Genomic DNA, 17,850 nt, shown 5'->3' with positions numbered 1-17,850 from the left:
GGTCACAAAATAAACGTTTAACATATTTTCAGGCGAGAATGTGGCTGTGTAAACTTGAAATATCTGCTCAGTTTATCAAGACACCACATATTTTCAAAAGCGCTCCGACGTTTTCAGAGACGTCTGTTACCCACCAGCTCGATATCTAGCCGGGGTTCAAGGCTCATTAGAGCCCGTGAGAACACCAGACTCTCGGCAAATCATTTTCAAACCCACTGCCGTCTTTCACTACTCAGGTTAAACATGATATATATGTCACTTAGATAACTTAAAAATGTTATTGTTTGGCTTTTTTCAGTATTTTATTTGTTCTTGAGTAAACCGGTTTGGCTGAGATTAAAGTTATAGTTTTAAAGAGCTGAATAAACGTCAAGCAGACAACTGATTATCAGAAGTGTGAGATGCTCAAGAATATACTCCGGTGTCCTGTTATATTTTAGATAGCAAGGAGCAGACGGCTGAGTTTATTAAACTCCACCGAAACAATCTGCAAATTTCATTAAAATTTAATAAACTATCATCTTGGCTTTTTTTTTTAGTTAGCACATGCCTTAAACACTTAAAGCTGTAAGATAATGATAGTTATATAAGAGCAGATGCATGCTGGTGCAATAAGCTGTATGTTTTACGTCCAATGGACGCATGACCTGATAAGTCGACTAATCGCAAAAATAATCGGTGACTAGTCAACTATCAAAATAATCGGCAGCCCTAATTTGCTATGAACTTCCTTACCTTTGGTCCATGTACACTAAGCGGTGCAAGACCAAAGCCAGGAAGATTATGAAGGATCGCTCTCATCTCAACAATGGACTCTTCTCACTTTTGAGTTCAGGGGGGCACTTCCACTCCCTCAAGTCCAAAACAGCTCCTCATTACAGAGGAGCTTCTTCCCTCAGGCTATTCAGTCCCTGAACCTTGTGTAGGACTGGACTCTCTCTCTCTCACTACTATACATCAGGAACTATTTATTCCACTGCAAACTGTTACTCTGCAAACTGTTTGTTTGCACACTCTCTACTTGCACACTGTTTATTTGCAAACTTTTATAATTTCTTAAATTTGTTTATCTGCACATTCTACTTTTGTTTTGTTAATTATTTTTTTAACCTTTAATTTTATTGTACATTTTTTACAGTTAATTTTAAAATTTGTATATTATGTAAATTACTTGCTAGTTTAATTTTATGTTTAGTTTTATGTTTACTTTTATGTCTACGTTTGGTTCGGCATTGCACAGCAACAAGCATTTCACTGCATGTCGTACTATGTATGACTGTGTATGTGACAAATAAAATTTGAATTTGTATTTCTATTTGTATATCTGAGACACTTTTCAAACAGTCTAACTACAACATGTTTTTTTTCATAGGGTCTAACAAAACCCACTCATCCAAACATAAACATGTTTGAATGAGTATTTCAAACAGGCTATTGCAAGCAGAAACTGATGAATATGGGCGTCACCTACTTAGTGAGGAGAAAAGTGGGACTGACCACCAGGGCCCTAAATGTGAGAGACGCCCTTGCAAGACTGGAACCAAAAGTTTGTTTTTATGACCGACCTGTCAATACCTCATAAATGTGTTTTTTCTAGCTGCAATACACTACAGGGAGCTACAGATCTATATTGTCTGCCAAAACTGCTCACAATACTAATGAAGTATGTAGTGTGAACGGCAAAGCATGAGGACAGAACAAAATGGAAACAGATTTAAAAATATATAAAAACAAAGTTAAATGCAGTCTGTGCAAATCTGTGCTTTTGTTCCAAAACAGCAATAATTCAGTGTACGAGCATTTAAAAGGCTGAAGAAGCTTCTTGAACAAAAAGTAAAAGATCTTCAAGAACCTTAAAGAAGTCTGGTCGCTTTTCTTTCCAAGCTTCTTAGATTACCATGAACCTACGCAGACATAAACGCTGTTACTGTTTGTACAGTAATGTTTATGTTAGCTATCCTGTTGGACCTTCCCAGGATGATGCTTGATAAGTGAACATCATTACAGTTTTGTTAGTTAATGAGTGAAATGCAATATTAAACCATTAAAAAGTATTAGCTATACTGTCTCCTAGTTGTTTGTTTTCCACTCACATTAGCATTAGCATTTCTTCTGAAAAGTAAACTCTTCTTTCTAACGTTAGGTAGTTGATCTGTGTATCAATAATTCGGAAACTTGTTACTCTGGATTAGAAAAAAAACCCTTTTTTATTTAATTTGAAGCTTTTATTTGAACTTATGAAGAGAAGCCATTTTTGATTTTCTATTTGCACAAATGATTTGTTTAAATACTACTAGTACTTTTTTTCACATTTGTATTATCTAACGTTTGTATTTATTTCATTTTATTCTGACGGTCTTATTGAGTAATGTTAAAAATACATTCGATTATTTTCAAATTCCTATGTTTCCTGTCAGCCCACCCTTTGCAGCTATGACAGCCTCAGGTCTTCTAGGAAGGCATTCTACAAGGTTTAGGAGTGTGTTTATGGGAATTTCTGACCATTCTTCCAGAAGCACATTTGTGAAGTCAAGCACTGATGTTGGACAAGAATGCCTAGCTCACAGGCAGGCTCTAATTTATCCCAAAGGTGTTCTATCAGGTTGAGGTCAAGATTCTGTGCAGGCCAGTCATGTTCTTCCATTCTCAATTCCCTCGTCCATGTCTTTATGGAGCTTGCTTTGTGACTGGTTCCCATATATGTTGGAACAGGAATAGGCCACCCCCAAATTGTTAGGAGCATGAAATTATCCAAAAGGTACTGCTATGCTAAAGCATTAAGAGTTCCATTCAATGGAACCAACACCAACCCTGCACTCTCTTTGCACCCATCTATCTGCTGTTAGTTAAGCAGGGCAGTTCGAGGAAGACGGTACATTGCAGTCTGATAAAATTAGCATAAAACCACACAATGACATTGCTTATTAAACAACAAAACCAAGCAACTAGGTAGCATAGCATATAGAAAGTCACTTATATGATGAGGAATGGTTTACTTTGCATTTATCAGTTCTAATGAAACAGACAAACACACAAGACAATTCAACTGCTGTATATAGTAGGAGAAATAATTTATTCATACCCTGCCAAATTTTTAAGTCTGGTCACTTGTCAACCCTGTATTGCAGATTGACATACTGCAGTTTGCAACATACTGTAGAGTACAATGACTTTATATATTTCAATGAGTTATGTATAAGTAGTATAAGTAAGTAATTCTTAGAAATGTAATCTTTGTTTTGTTACGCTTATAGAGAAAATGCTCATTATACAGGCTGAAACACTAAAATTACAGTTCCTTAGCCAAATAGGCCCAATAACAGTGTGTTAAAACAGTAAAACTTGTTCAATGACATGACATACATAATAGGCATAAAAATAGGCATTTAAAAGTTAGAGATGATATAGCGAGGGGGAACTAATTATTTGAGTCTCTTCTGAGCAACAAAAGGCTATAAATTTTTATGGTAGATTCATTTCCATTGAGCAGTGGGAGCCAGAATTCTGGCTCCCACAGACTTATTCTGACCTCAACCTCCATTCCCCCCTCTCCATCTCCATAGACAAAGAGCTGTCAAAGGACGTCAAGGACAAGGTTGTAGACCTGCACAAGGCTGGAAAGGGCTACAAAATCACCCAAAAAGCTTGGTAAGATGGTGACAACTGCTAGCGAGATTGTTTGGAAATGGTAAAAAAGAAAAGAAAATGACCTTGGACTTCGGAACTAGTCTCCTGCAGAAGGGCTAAAATCTGCGATGGGCACTGCTAGTACCATGTGGTTTTTACCAGTGGACAAGAGCGTTCCCTGTGCCTTTGGGTCAGGTGACTGTCATTTGCGCTTCTTTGCCTACTTCTTCCCACGAGAATCTATCATGCTTAAAGTATAATAATAAACCCACACTAAAGATCCCCAAGTAATTAAATACCACAGATGGCGGCAGGCATAAAATAGTGGCTTTTGGGCATGCGTAAGACTTTGACTACGTGCATTTCAGCGCGTGATATTCTTCGCACGGTTTTAAAATGGAACAAATGTGCAAATGTAAAATAATTTCATGTTAAGTTATATTACAACAATGAGATACAGCTAAATGGTGTCAGGCAGAGCAATCTTACGTTTAGCTAATGTAGAGCAATAACACAAGGAAGCCCACATAGAGGTGATGAAGCATATCTATTAATTAGCGTTATTTACGAAGATGCCTACCGTAACTAGGGTTCACATGGTGTTATGACTCAGGAGGTACTTTTTGAGGATAGCAACATGTCTGCTACCCCATCCACCATCAAACGTATCAAGAAAAAAACTTCCTTTCAGATTTCCAGAATAAAAGCATAGTAGTTCACCGAACTAAATATGACTTACCCAAAATATTCCGTTTTTATTCCCCATATTCAAGTTTCAGGGGTTGCAATAACTACACTGTGATGAGGCCTTTCTGAGTCTATATGAAAATAATAAATAATGAAATGCCGGCTTTTACTCTGAAAAGTGAAAGTGTGGACGCCACTGCTTAAGCTCAAGGAAGCATAGGTTATTACAATAACAGGCGAGTGGAAGACGCTGAGTGGCAGCGTGCAGGTATCTTTTCACTTTCAAAATTCATATCTTCAGAATCTTTAATCAAGCTCTATAGTACTTTTGCTATTGTAGTGAAACTGATAACCTGACAAAAAACGAACCAGCTTAACAGATGGCGGGCGTTAGCTTATGTGGAAAACCGATAATAAAGTTGCCTTTTTAGTAACCTGATAAGGTAGACCTAGTTGTAGGAAACCCCTAGCTACATTTTTCTTTAGATTTCGCTTGCTTAGATATAAGGTCATGTATATGTATCGATTCGCTAAATCGATGCATTTTCCCTTTGTAGCTTCCGGTCTATGTCCAGGCGTGACATATGTTTAGTCGTCACGCCAGTGCTATTTTTGCATTATTAAAAAACAAACGCTCAATCAATCAATCAGTCGAATAAATAAATTCTCACGTAATAGCTACACGCTTGTCGTTATAGGCACCGACCAGCTGTCATGTCATAAAATGTATGAACGTGTCTACCCTTATATTGCAATGATTTTTTTGTTTTTTAAAAGATGCTTAATGTTAGTATGTACGTAATAGTATACATGTGAAGATGTTCAGTAAGCCTTGCATTGTTTTTGACGTGTGGGAATAGCCCTGTTTCCATAGTTTCCTCCGTCTCCTGGGTTCTGATGTCAACAGAGCTTCCCCTTCTCACTCCTCCTCTGTTAAAGCCACCCTACTCTGTTATCTGTTAACAGATGATGAGTCACCAAGCAAGCAAAGCATCTCGGTTATTTTTCTTTCGCCATTAATAAGCATTCTCTGGGTTTCAAGTAGAGGAGAAAAGCAGTTGTTGTTTGGATTTTGCCATAATGATGTTATCATCACATTTACGTTTTTGAGTATTTGAAAAGAAAAAATTGAAAAGACTGTTTCAAAGCACGTTTTGCTACAAGCCTCATTCAGATAGCATTTTTTACTATTTCTTAAGGACATGACTTTCAAATACTGTTCAGATACTGCTTTCTCTGAAAATCCCCGAAAGGCCTTCAGAAAGCATTTAGAACTATAGCTCTAGATAAATTGCAAGAGAGTCTGACACACACATAAACTTGCCTAAAGGTTTTCCTGATCCACTTGATCCACTTCCAGCATATTCTTTTGGCATGTTGAATTTTAAGGCAAATTTGAGTCAATATGTGCGTTTTGTCTCAATTAACAGTTATATTTTCATTTTCACATACTGTATTAACACAATAGACCTAAAATCACACAAAACAAAAAATCTCAGTAGGAAAAAGATTTTTTTTTACAATGAAAACAGAATTAAAATGCAGAAAATGTCTCAAGCTTTTTTTGTATAACTATCTATAAAATAATAATCATAATCATGCCACACAAATCATTTGTGCCACTCCAAAAATTAGTTCGTGTCCACAATAAGACAGACAATATCTATGTCGTCCCCTCAGCCTCCCTGGGAAAGTCTGTGCCAGGGTGCTGGAAAGTAGGTTGCATCTGTTTGTCGAATCTCGGATACAGGAGGAGCAATGTGGTTTTTATCCTGGTCGTGGAACACTGGACCAGGTTATTATCCTCTCACGGATACTTGAGGGTGCATGACAGTTGGCCTAACCAGTCTACATGTGTTTTGTGGATTTGGAGAATGCATTCAACTGTGTCCCTCGGAGTGTCCTGTGGAAGGTGCTCCAGGAGTATGGGGTGTTTGGCCCATTGCTATGGGCCATTCAATCCTTATACAACCGTTGCATAGCCGGCAGTAAGTTGCTGGCTATGCCAGGGGTTCCCTGGTTCCCTTTTTTCACCGATTCTGTTCACAGTTTTTATGGACAGAATTTCTAGCCTAGAGACGTAGCGGAAGGCTTTCACTTGGGTGGTCTCAAAATCTCATCTCAGCTTTTCGCGGAGGATGTGGTTCTTTTGGCTTTATTGGGTGATGGCGTCCAGCTCGCACTGGAATATTTCGCAACTCATTGTGAAGCGGTGGGAATGAGAATCAGCACCTCCAAAACTGAGTCCATGGTCCTTAGCTGGAAAAGGATGGAGGGCCCACTCCCGGTCAGAGGAGTATAAGTATCTCTGGGTTTTGTACACGAGTGATGGGAGAAGAGAGCGGGAGATCGACAGACGGATTGGTGCTGTGGCTGCAGTGATGTGAACCCGGTATCAGTCTGCTGTGGTGAAGAGAGAGCTGTGGGTAGTGACCGAAAGAACGAGATCGCGATCACAAGCGGCAAAAATGAGCTTCCTCAGAAGGGTTGCTGGCCTCTCCCTTAGAGAAAGGGTGAGAGGTTCAGCCATCTGGAAGGGTCTCAGAGTAAAGCTGCTGCTCCTCCACATGAAAAAGAGCCAGTTGAGGTGGTTTGGGCATCTGACAAAGATTCCTCCTGAGGTGCCTCTTGGGTGAGGTGTTCTGGGCATGTCCCACCAGGAGGAGGCCCCGGGGCAGACCCAGGACACGCTGGAGAGATTATATCTCGGCTGGTTTGGGAACGCCTTGGTGTTCCTTCAGACAAGCTGGAGGAGGTGGCTGCTTAGGCTGCTGCCCCCGCGACCAGGCCCTGGAAAAGCAAAAGAAGATGGATGGATGTTAGGGCTGCCACGATTAGTCGACTAGTCACGATTACGTCGACTATCAAAATCATCGATGACTAATTTAATAGTTGACGCGTCGTTTGAAGCTTTGTAAGATCCCAAAAGACGCAGGAATAAGTAGTAGTATTTAAGAGTGTAATAATGGACTGAAACAGAAGATGACAGCACTGCATGTACAAGGATGCCAGCTGCTGTTAAACCCAGAAGAAGAAGAAGCAGTGTCCGGTATCGTAGCTCGATACCGGACAACATAGCTCAAGTCTCGATAGAGCCCGTGAGAACACCGGACTCCCGGCAAATTGTTTTCAAGCCCACCGCCGTCTTTTGCTACTCAGGTTAAACATGATATATGAGTCACTTAGATAACTTAAAAATGTTATTGTTTGTTTTTTTTTTTCAGTATTTTATTTGTTCCTGAGTAAATCGATTTGGCTGAGATTAAAGTTATAGTTTTTACACAGCTGAATACACGTCAAGCAGACAACTGATTGTCAGAAGTGTGAGATGGTCGAGAATATACTCAGGTGTCCTTTTATATTTTAGATAGCAAGGCGCAGATGGCTGAGTTTATTAAACTCCACCGAAACAATCTGCAAATTTCATTAAAATTTAATAAACTATCATCTTGGCTTTTTTTTTAGTTAGCACATACCTTAACCTCTTGAGCCCCAAGGGGGTTTCTGAGCTTCCTGCTCGAAAATGTAATGCCCAAATCTAATTAATTATTTCTCTGCAATTACAAACTCTGTCCTTACAATCCTGGTATCAAAATAAAGCTAACACTTGTGAGATTTCATCAGCGGTGTAAATATTGAAGCAGATATTACTGTGTCACAGTTACTGAGACTGTAACACAGAAAAAGTAAGTATATTTTATCCTTGCCTAATTTTTTTTTTTTTTTAATTTTTAGCATATAACCTAGGGCTGCTCGATTATGGCAAAAATGATAATCACGATTATTTTCACTGAAATTGAGATCACGATTATTTGACGATATTTATTTAACCCTTTAAGACCTACCATAGAACCAAGTCCACCAGAGCTTATATTATTTTTTTACATGCTGTAGTGCCATTTGTGGGAGCATTTCAAGTTGCTATACATCAATAAGATAAGATAAGATAACCTTTATTAGTCCCACACGTGGGAAATTTGTTTTGTCACAGCAGGAAGTGGACAGTGCAAAAGTTATGACGCAAAAATTAGAATACAATAAGAATAAATACAGTACACAGCTGTACAGAATAGAATAAAATAATATACTATATACAGTAGAATAAAATAGAATAAAAATATACAATAAGATAAAAATAGAATACGAATGCTATATACAACTGAGTAAAAATACAACGATGCCAGAAAAGATTATTGCACTTAGTGTTATTGCACATGTGTGGATGTGTGTGTTTGTTCAGTTAAAGTCTTTGTTGTGGAGTCTGACAGCAGTGGGGAGGAAAGACCTGCGAAATCTCTCCGTCCCACACCGTGGGTGCCGCAGTCTCCCACTGAAGGAGCTGCTCAGTGCTGTCACAGTCTGCTGCATGGGGTGGGAGACGTTGTCCAACAGGGATGACAGCTTAGCCGCCATTCTCCTGTCACTCACCACCTCCACTGGGTCCAGAGGGCATCCTAGAACAGAGCTGGCCCTTCGGATCACCCTGTTCAGTCTCTTCCTGTCCCCAGCAGAGATGCTGCCGCCCCAGCAGACCACACCATAAAAGATAGCAGAAGCCACCACAGAGTCATAGAAGGTCTTCAGGAGTGGGCCCTCCACCCCAAACGACCTGAGTCTCCGCAGCAGGTACAACCTGCTCTGCCCTTTCCTGTAGAGGGCGTCTGAGTTATGAGTCCAGTCCAGTCTGTTGTTCAGATGAACACCAAGGTACCTGTAGCTGTCCACAGCCTCAATGTCCATACCCTGGATGTTCAGTGGTTGCAGTGGAGAATGCTTGTGCCTGCGGAAGTCTACCACCAGCTCCTTGGTTTTACTGGCGTTGATCTGGAGGTAGTTCAGCTGGCACCAGTCCACAAAGTCTTGAGTCAGTCCTCTGTACTCCTTGTCGTCCCCATCAGTGATGAGGCCGACTATTGCAGAGTCATCAGAGAACTTCTGCAGGAAGCACTGGGTGGAATTGTGGGAGAAGTCTGCAGTGTAGATGGTGAAGAGGAACGGAGCCAGAACCGTTCCCTGTGGGGCCCCCGTACTGCAGACGACCCTGTCCGACACACAGCCCTGAGTCCTCACATACTGTGGTCGGTCGGTGAGGTAGTCCAGGATCCAGGTAGTGAGGTGATGGTTCACTCCAGAGTTCACCAGCTTGTCCTTCAGAACCGAGGGAAGAATAGTGTTGAAGGCACTGGAGAAATCAAAGAACATGATTCTCACAGTGCTTCCAGCGGTCTCCAGGTGAGCGAGGGAACGATGTAGGAGGTGAATGACGGCATCATCCGCTCCAATGCCAGGCTGGTAGGCAAACTGAAGTGGGTCCAGTGATGAGCTTGTTAGGCGCCGAAGCTGAGCCAGGACCAACCGCTCCAGGGTCTTCATCAGGTGGGATGTCAGAGCCACCGGCCTGTAGCTGTTGAGGTCCTTGGGGCGTGAAGTCTTTGGCACTGGTACAACACAGGAGGTTTTCCAGAGCTGTGGGACTCTTCCCAACCTCAGGCTCAGGTTGAAGAGGTGCTCCATCACCCCACACAGTTGGTCCGCGCAGGACCTGACGACCCTCGAGCTGATGCCATCTGGGCCCGCTGCCTTCTTGCCATTAATCCTCCTCAGTTCCCTCCTAACCTGGGTGGTTGAGAGAGACAGGCTGGAGCCTTGTGTTGAGTGTGTATTGGATGCTGTTGTTGGGGGTGGGGAGGAGTGAGCAGGGTGAATAGAGGAGGTGTGAAGTGTCTGAGGTGGAACAGCAGCAGTGGGGGTGGGTGAGTCTGCAGCCGATGTTGTAGACTGTCTCATGGTTGAATCAAATCTGTTGAAGAAATGATTCAGTTCATTTGCCCACCTCACATCCCTCCCAGGCAGAGAGTTCTGCTGTTTGTGGCCTGAGATGGTTCTGAGGCCTCTCCAGACTTCACCAACGTTGTTTTGCTGACTGTTATAGCCCATATTTTAATAATATGTATGCATTGAGTCCATAGTAATTACATTAATTGCAAAAAAGTGCAATAAACAACAAAAAAATTGAAAATCGTTTTTGGTTTTTTTTTTTTACATATATTTCTACTTGGGGAAATTTAAGAGGCTTATCCCTCAAAACTTTAAATACAAAAAAGTTGCAAAAAATAGTTTCCCACCACAGGAAATTTATTTTGAGTGTCTTCATAGTTTTATTTTGGAGATACAGCAATTTTTATATACTGCAGGAAAAACAAAAAACAAAAAACAATCTTATGATGCAAATTTGCAAAGAAAACAGCATGTGCATCAAAACAAACTATTTCCAGCAGTGCAATTCGAGTTCTAAGCATCCCAGCAACTATTCAGAAAAGTATAGTCAAACATGACTTATAAAAACACCAGTATAGGCTTTTAAGGCCTACAAGTAAAAAACTAAATTTTCTGCCAAAATGACGTCACTTCCGGTTTCGAACAGGAAATGGCGGACATGCGATAGTTCGCGTTGACGTCTTTTTCACTGTGGGAAGTGTTACGAACAGCTGATCGGATCGGCAAAGCATGTTTCTGGAATATTATGTTTTTGTTCCTGCAAGCGCTTTTTATGCAATTTTTGCAAAGCTTTATGTGGAAGGAAACCGTGACCGAGGACAAGCTGATGGCATAAGATGTAAGTACAACTCCTCCGGTTTCATATGCAAAACAAATTATTGCGCTAGCTTACGCGGTTCCGGTTCTACGGGGATTTAAAGGGTTAACAATAACAATGTATTGAATAATGACTTTAAAAAATAATATAAAATAGTGTGCAAATACTGATAACAGTGCAAATGTTTGCAATATAAAAAATAAATGAAAAATGTAAACATCTATGTTTAGTGAACTTTGCAGTGTTGCTCTGTGGTGCAGCTATGACACCGTAGCAAAGTTTACACACTATGTCTACTTGATCTACATCTGACTCCGCGAACCCATAATGTTTCCACACCACTGAAGTTTTTTTTTTTTTTACCTCTCTTTTCAACCAACGGCAGTCACTCTCCTCTCCAAATAACTTCTGCTTAGCTTTCCGAGCTTCCCTTGGGTCCTCTTAATTGTTGTGATGCGTGTTCGAAATGCAGAGAGGTGCGCTCGATTTGCCACACGGAGCAGCGCGAGAGTAAAGCATGAGGGAGGGGCTAATAATCGGCTCAGTCATTTTTAATGATCGTTGAAAGCCCAGATCGTAATCGTGATTAAAATTCGATTAATTGAGCAGCCCTAATATAACCCTTTTAAAAATATGCCTCAGATCACATTTGGTTCCAGGATTTCAGTAACCAACATATAAACATCATCTGTGCAAAGATTTATGTTTCTAAAGTGAAACAGTGAAAAATTACAGCCCTGTCTATACATGAATATCCAGACGTTGTACAAAAATGTCCAATTTTGGCACACAATTGGACACCGTGCCAGTTGAATTTTTTAGGTATTGAAGAGCAGAAATTAATAAATTTTATTAACAGGCCTAAAAATGCTTTTTTTTAAATATATTTTTGAAGAATTAACCACACATTTACATGGTAATGGCCCTTTTCTGCAGTGTGCATGAAGCGTTTAATTGGTCTCTGGCCCTTTAAACTCAGAGGGGCTGTAACTTTGGTTTCTTTTGGTCAATTTGCATGATTGACACCTCTTTTTAATCGTTTTAGCCAATAGAATCAAAGTAACGATGCCACGTTCACGTCACTTCAACCAATCAGATGTTGTCTGTGAAGGTTCTCAGTCATCCAGGTCATCGTAGTCAAAGGAGCTTGCAAAGCTCCTTTTCTTTGCTCCTTTTCTTTGCAAGCTCCTTTGACCAATCAGACGTTACAATGCCAAAATCCACGTGGGCCCAAATTTGCTGCATGTGGTGTCTGTCCAGTCACGTGTCTGTAGGTGGGTCTAAAATGGAGATTGTTGACGGAAAACGGCTCTGATACAGCTAGGTAGGCGTGGTAACTTCTGATAATCACGTGGCTACCGTCTACCGGCGACAATAACGGAGGAAATTGGGACCGTAAGCCAATCTCTGTCTTAGCGCATTTGTGTCGCTATGTGTTTTTGTGGTCTTCTTTTGCGGCTCATTCAGTGAATTTTGGTCTGATCGTGGTGAAACTTGGTGTGTGGAGTCAGTGATAGCTCTGGAAGCTAACCAGCCTATCTTTAGCCGGTTACATGAAGTCTGGAGAATTTCCGGTTTGATTTTGTTTGTTTGGCGGTCTTCTGCACATTTACGTAACTGCTCTTTTAATCATGGCTTGTTTTCCATGTGTTTGGTGGTTGTAGAAATTGGTTATATGACATTTTAGCTGAGATTCAGAGGTTTCTGTGGATACCACACATGTCTGGACTTATATTTCTCACCCCGTGTTATAACCGATTAAATGTGATCTCCTCCTTTTTGCCCCCGGTACCAGGGGCGTGGGGCTTAAAGCTGTAAACTAATAATAGTTATATAAGAGCAGATGCATGCTGGTGTAATAAGCTGTACGTTGTACATCCAATGGATGTTGAAAAGGCTCTGGAGGTCCCTGTATTAAGCACGTAAACCTGTGACACAAAAATCACCAAACTCGGACCACCACAGACTGTTTTCCATCGTGGTGATGAATAAAATGCTGGGCTGGCATGTAAAAGGGCATTTATTCCCTTCAAGGACCTGAAGCTCCATAAAGCACCCCTCCATTAGCCAAACCCATCTGTTCTCCAATTGGATTGTTAAATTTGTGATTGATATGACATTGGCCAATCAGATGAAATGAAGAAAAATAGGGTCAAAATTCGTACTTGTAACTTGAAACTTGAGTGCAGAGTTTCACACGTATTTTTTGGCTAACTCCACACACAAATTCTTTTTACACATACACATCTTTATTAAGCACACACAAATTCTTTTTACAAATACACATCTTTATTACGCACGCACAAATTCTTTTTACACATACAAATCTTTTTTACATGCACACAAATTCTTTTTACACATACAAAACTTTTTTACACACACACAAATTATTTTTACACATACAAATCCTGATTTACAAGTACAAAATATTTATGACCACAATTTGAGCCCATAGTTTTAAGTCTGCACTTCTGACTTGATGAGAGTGGGTCTTGTGCTATGTCAATGTCTAAAATCTGTCATTTTATTTGGACACATGGCATGCCCATCAACTCTTTTGGGTTAAATATTCAAAGAGGTCTTGAAAATGGAACAATATAGCAATTTGGTTACAGTTGCAGGATTCATTTTAGCAGTCAAAATGCCAATCGCCTGATCCCTGCTTGTCTGTGGCAGTCAAGGCATTAGGGATAGGGTTTGGACTCAGGGGTTAGGGCTTTATATTGGACTATTGATCACACCATATCGACATAACTTTGCCCTGCTAGTCTGCTCACCTGAAATGAACTACTTTTTCATTGCTGTTAATTGTTTTGCTGCATTTGTTGTATGTATGAATAATACTAATAAATTAGTACTTGTGTTGGACCAATGAGACTATGAGTTAAGCAAGACATTTTGAGGAAGTCAGTGCATTTCAGACTGATGACATTAAAATACCACAATGACACAGAACATACGGGGGCGTGGGGGAGCATTTTAGTTTATCACTTTTGTGGTGATGATTGCATTATTTAGCTTGGAACTTTTGTTAGAGCTCATCAAACAACGTGAGGCAGCACACCCTCATGTTACAAAATCAACCATTATGTCCACAAGACCGTTAGATGTCATATGTGACTTAGAGTGGGTTTAAAAAATCGATTTCCCCGATTCAAATTGATTTTAGTTCTTAAATAATGCAATATCGATTCAATAAATCCTGAATTGATTAAATGAACAAAAAAAAATGTGTGTGTGTGTGTGTGTATATATATATATATATATATATATATATATATATATACACACATATTAAAAAAAAAAAAAAAAACACCCAGCACGCCCCTGCGGGCGGTTTATCCTTCAAGCTCGGGTCCTCTACCAGAGGCCTGGGAGCTTGAGGGTCCTGCGCAGTATCTTAGCTGTTCCCAGGACTGCGCTCTTCTGGACAGAGATCTCCGATGTTATTCCCGGGATCTGCTGGAGCCACTCGCCTAGCTTGGGAGTCACCGCACCTAGTGCTCCGATTACCACGGGGACCACCATTACCTTCACCCTCCACATCCTCTCGAGCTCTTCTCTGAGCCCTTGGTATTTCTCCAGCTTCTCGTGTTCCTTCTTCCTGATATTGCTGTCATTCGGAACCGCTACATCGATCACTACGGCCGTCTTCTTCTGTTTGTCTACCACCACTATGTCCGGTTGGTTAGCCACCACCATTTTGTCCGTCTGTATCTGGAAGTCCCACAGGATCTTAGCTCGGTCATTCTCCACCACCCTTGGGGGCATCTCCCATTTTGACCTCGGGACTTCCAGGTTGTACTCGGCACAGATGTTCCTGTACACTATGCCGGCCACTTGGTTATGGCGTTCCATGTATGCCTTGCCTGCTAGCATCTTGCACCCTGCTGTTATGTGCTGGATTGTCTCTGGGGCATCTTTACACAGCCTGCACCTGGGGTCTTGCCTGGTGTGATAGACCCCAGCCTCTATGGATCTTGTGCTCAGAGCTTGTTCTTGTGCTGCCATGATTAGTGCCTCTGTGCTGTCTTTCAGTCCAGCTTTGTCCAGCCACTGGTAGGATTTCTGGATATCAGCCACCTCCTCTATCTGCCGGTGGTACATACCGTGCAGGGGCCTGTCCTTCCATGATGGTTCCTCGTCTCCCTCCTCTTTCTTGGGTTTCTGCTGCCTGAGGTATTCACTGAGCACTCGGTCAGTTGGGGCCATCTTCCCAATGTATTCTTGGATGTTCCTTGTCTCATCCTGGACTGTGGTGCTGACACTCACCAGTCCCCGGCCCCCTTCCTTCCGCTTAGCGTACAGCCTCAGGGTGCTGGACTTGGGGAACCCGAGAAGAAACAATAGACGTTCGTCTTTTTATATGTATATACACACACACACACACGTACACCTGGGAAACGAAAGCTGCTCACTCACAGCAGCGCCATTGATGGTAATGGGGACATTTGCTTCTCTACACCTTCAGAAGTCCACTATCATCTCTTTTGTCTCTGTGACGTTAAGGATGAGATGATTCTTTTCGCACCTTGTAAGCTGCCTCATCACCTTTGGTGATAAGACCCATCACTGTTGTGTTGTCCACAAAACCTGAAACAATGAAATTGGAGTTGCTAGTGGCCGTGCAGTTGTGGTGTAGCGTGAGTACAGGAGAGGGCCCAGTACACACCCCTGTGGAGCACCAGTTTTCATTATGACTGGGGATAAGGTGATGCTGCCCAGTCTGACCACCTGGTGTCTGTCAGACAGGAAGTTAAGGATCCAGCTGCAGAGAGAGCTGCTCAATCCTAGATCCTGCAGTTTCCTGTCCACCCTTTAGGGAACAATGGTATCCTTACTGGATAATAATTAACACACTCTATGAATGGAAAGAGTTGTAGATGTTGTAGTTGTAGATGAATCTGAAACCAATTTGGGCCAGCTGAAAAATTCTGTGATAATTCCATTATGATTTAAATTCTAAGACTAGTATAGAAAGTGAATTCCCATCAATTTCCATCTCTACATCTATTCAAAAACAACCTTGACCTTTTCAGTAACGTGAAATTTTGTGATTTCTGTAATATCATGATATTTTATCTCGCATTAAACTTTACTCCCCTAAGCTTTAATATTATATCAAACTCACCAGGTAGATGTGTCAATTAAACAGTGTTTACTGTCTAATGGACACATTTTGTTAACAAAATAATTATATATTGCTGCCTTATTGGGGCAGGGATAGCTCAGTAGGTAAAGTGGTCGCCCCATGATCGGAAGGTCGGCGGTTCGAATCCACTTAACGGCTACCCTGAGGTACCCCTGAGCAAGGTACCGTCCCTACACACTGCTCCCCGGGTGCCTGCTTAGTGGGCTGCCCACTGCTTCACTGAGTGAATGGGTCAAATGCAGAGAAAAACAAGTAATTTCCCCATGGGGATCAATAAAGTATCCATTATTATTATTATTATTATTATTGGGTTCTATATCTGTCACTTTTGCATTTAGCATGTTTTTGTTTTTTGTTTTTGTTCTCCAGGTTTCTGCTCCAGGATTTTTGTTTGACAGTGACAGCATCTATTTTTACATTTTCAGCATAGAGACATTACACTGATAATCACTGGAATGATGGGAGTTCCTGCATCCTGTGTGGTGGTGCTAACATTCATTCTTTACAGCCACAGTTTGAAAATACAAAGTACTCTGCATGTGTCTAAAAGGTAAAAATATACACATATTGTTTTATTTTTTGTCTAGCTACAGCCTTACTAGGCTGTTAAAGCAACTTTAATTATAAAAACACAAAAATGTATGGATTGGTATATGATATGGTATGCTGGTTCTTGTTTTGATGTGTTTTTGGTGTAATTGAACATGTTATTAATAATTGATTTTGTCTGTATTACTGAAGTTCTCAGGAAAATGTTCTGAATCCCAGTAAATGTGTGTCCAGGACTAATCAGCAGCAGATAATAGCAAATCCATACAACTTCTCTGTGGATCTTCGCATGCCTGGTGTTATCCCAACTGGGGTAAGTGTGTTTCCACTCAATGTTGGTGTGTGTCTATCAGTAGGGATGTGCAATATGACCAAAATCACATATCCCGATATAAAACATCTATCGTCCCGATAACGATATAAATCACAAAAATATAAAATTTTCTGTATATTCTGTGAATCTCGGGCAGCTCGACTTGCGTGAAGTGTTTCCAGCTGGGCGTCTTGTACCTGGAGTCTAATGTTTTAACCGATACATGAAACTACACCTTCTCAAACATAAGTTGTAATGGCCGCCGTTTTCTTTGTGAGTATTTATTACACGGCGTGCTGCAGGGAAAAGCCTGTTCTAACATTTGACTCTAAGGTTTATTTTTTAGCACCTGGCGGCTCTTTTTTGCGTCTCATCTGTAAACACTCTTCATACTCTTTCACGTGATTCAGTTTATTTTGAAAAGTCTCAACAGGATCTTGAGCTTTATTGTGAAAGGTTTATGTGGAAAATAAACAAGCGGACATGCGGTGGTTTTACGGTCGTTGTTGCTAACTTGTTGTGCTTGTCCGTCCATAGTGTGGTTATATTAAATATAAGAGAAAGAAAGAACTTTAAGAAATTAATATAGCCACTACAGTGACCATCAAAACGATGAAAAAATATTGCCGTGAACAGTTTATTTTGCGACACCATGAAGCAAACGATAGCGTAAAATGAAACGATAGATGTTTTTATATCGTCATCCAATATATATCGTTATATCGAACAGCCCTATCTATCAGTTGTTTGTTTCAGAAGTTTATGCGCACTTATCAAGGGTATGAATGCCATGGTAATTTGGGGCTTATAATTAGTTGTTTGACCTGTTCTTTTAAATAAAGTAGAATGATTGTATAGCTTATATAGTTAATGACTTTAAAATAAAAGAATTTAGTGCACAAGTTTAATTTTTAAAACATGATTTTT

At 40.7% G+C, this 17,850-nt stretch overlaps 2 protein-coding genes across 5 annotated transcripts in view; one reads left to right on the top strand and one right to left on the bottom strand.

Annotated features, from left to right (window-relative positions):
* The window catches only part of pomk (protein O-mannose kinase), a 28,522-nt gene extending 24,236 nt beyond the window's left edge, over positions 1–4,286 (bottom strand). Inside the window, exon 1 of the mRNA XM_085464480.1 lies at positions 4,208–4,286. The gene's annotated coding sequence lies outside the window, so the exon portion shown is untranslated. The remainder of the gene's footprint in view (positions 1–4,207) is intronic.
* Positions 4,287–4,511: 225 nt separating this feature from the next.
* Positions 4,512–17,850, top strand: part of pam (peptidylglycine alpha-amidating monooxygenase) — a 61,031-nt gene continuing 47,692 nt past the window's right edge. Inside the window, exons 1-3 of one of the 4 annotated variants that reach the window (XM_085464477.1) lie at positions 4,512–4,582; positions 16,487–16,611; positions 16,803–16,923. In XM_085464477.1, coding sequence (XP_085320603.1) covers positions 16,517–16,611; positions 16,803–16,923 — 216 coding nt within the window. In that variant the 5' untranslated portion in view covers positions 4,512–4,582; positions 16,487–16,516. Of the gene's footprint in view, positions 4,583–16,430; positions 16,612–16,802; positions 16,924–17,850 lie in introns of all 4 variants that reach the window. The other 3 variants (XM_085464478.1, XM_085464476.1, XM_085464479.1) reach the window with 3 other exon arrangements.

This window comes from Copadichromis virginalis, linkage group LG7, assembly GCF_057382275.1.
Source record: "Copadichromis virginalis isolate Kocher_CV1m ecotype Utaka linkage group LG7, C_Virginalis_male_GT1.1, whole genome shotgun sequence".
Classification (NCBI taxonomy): domain Eukaryota; kingdom Metazoa; phylum Chordata; class Actinopteri; order Cichliformes; family Cichlidae; genus Copadichromis; species Copadichromis virginalis.
The sequence above is the reverse complement of the archived record's forward strand: the minus strand, read 5'-3'. Positions and strand labels throughout refer to the sequence as shown.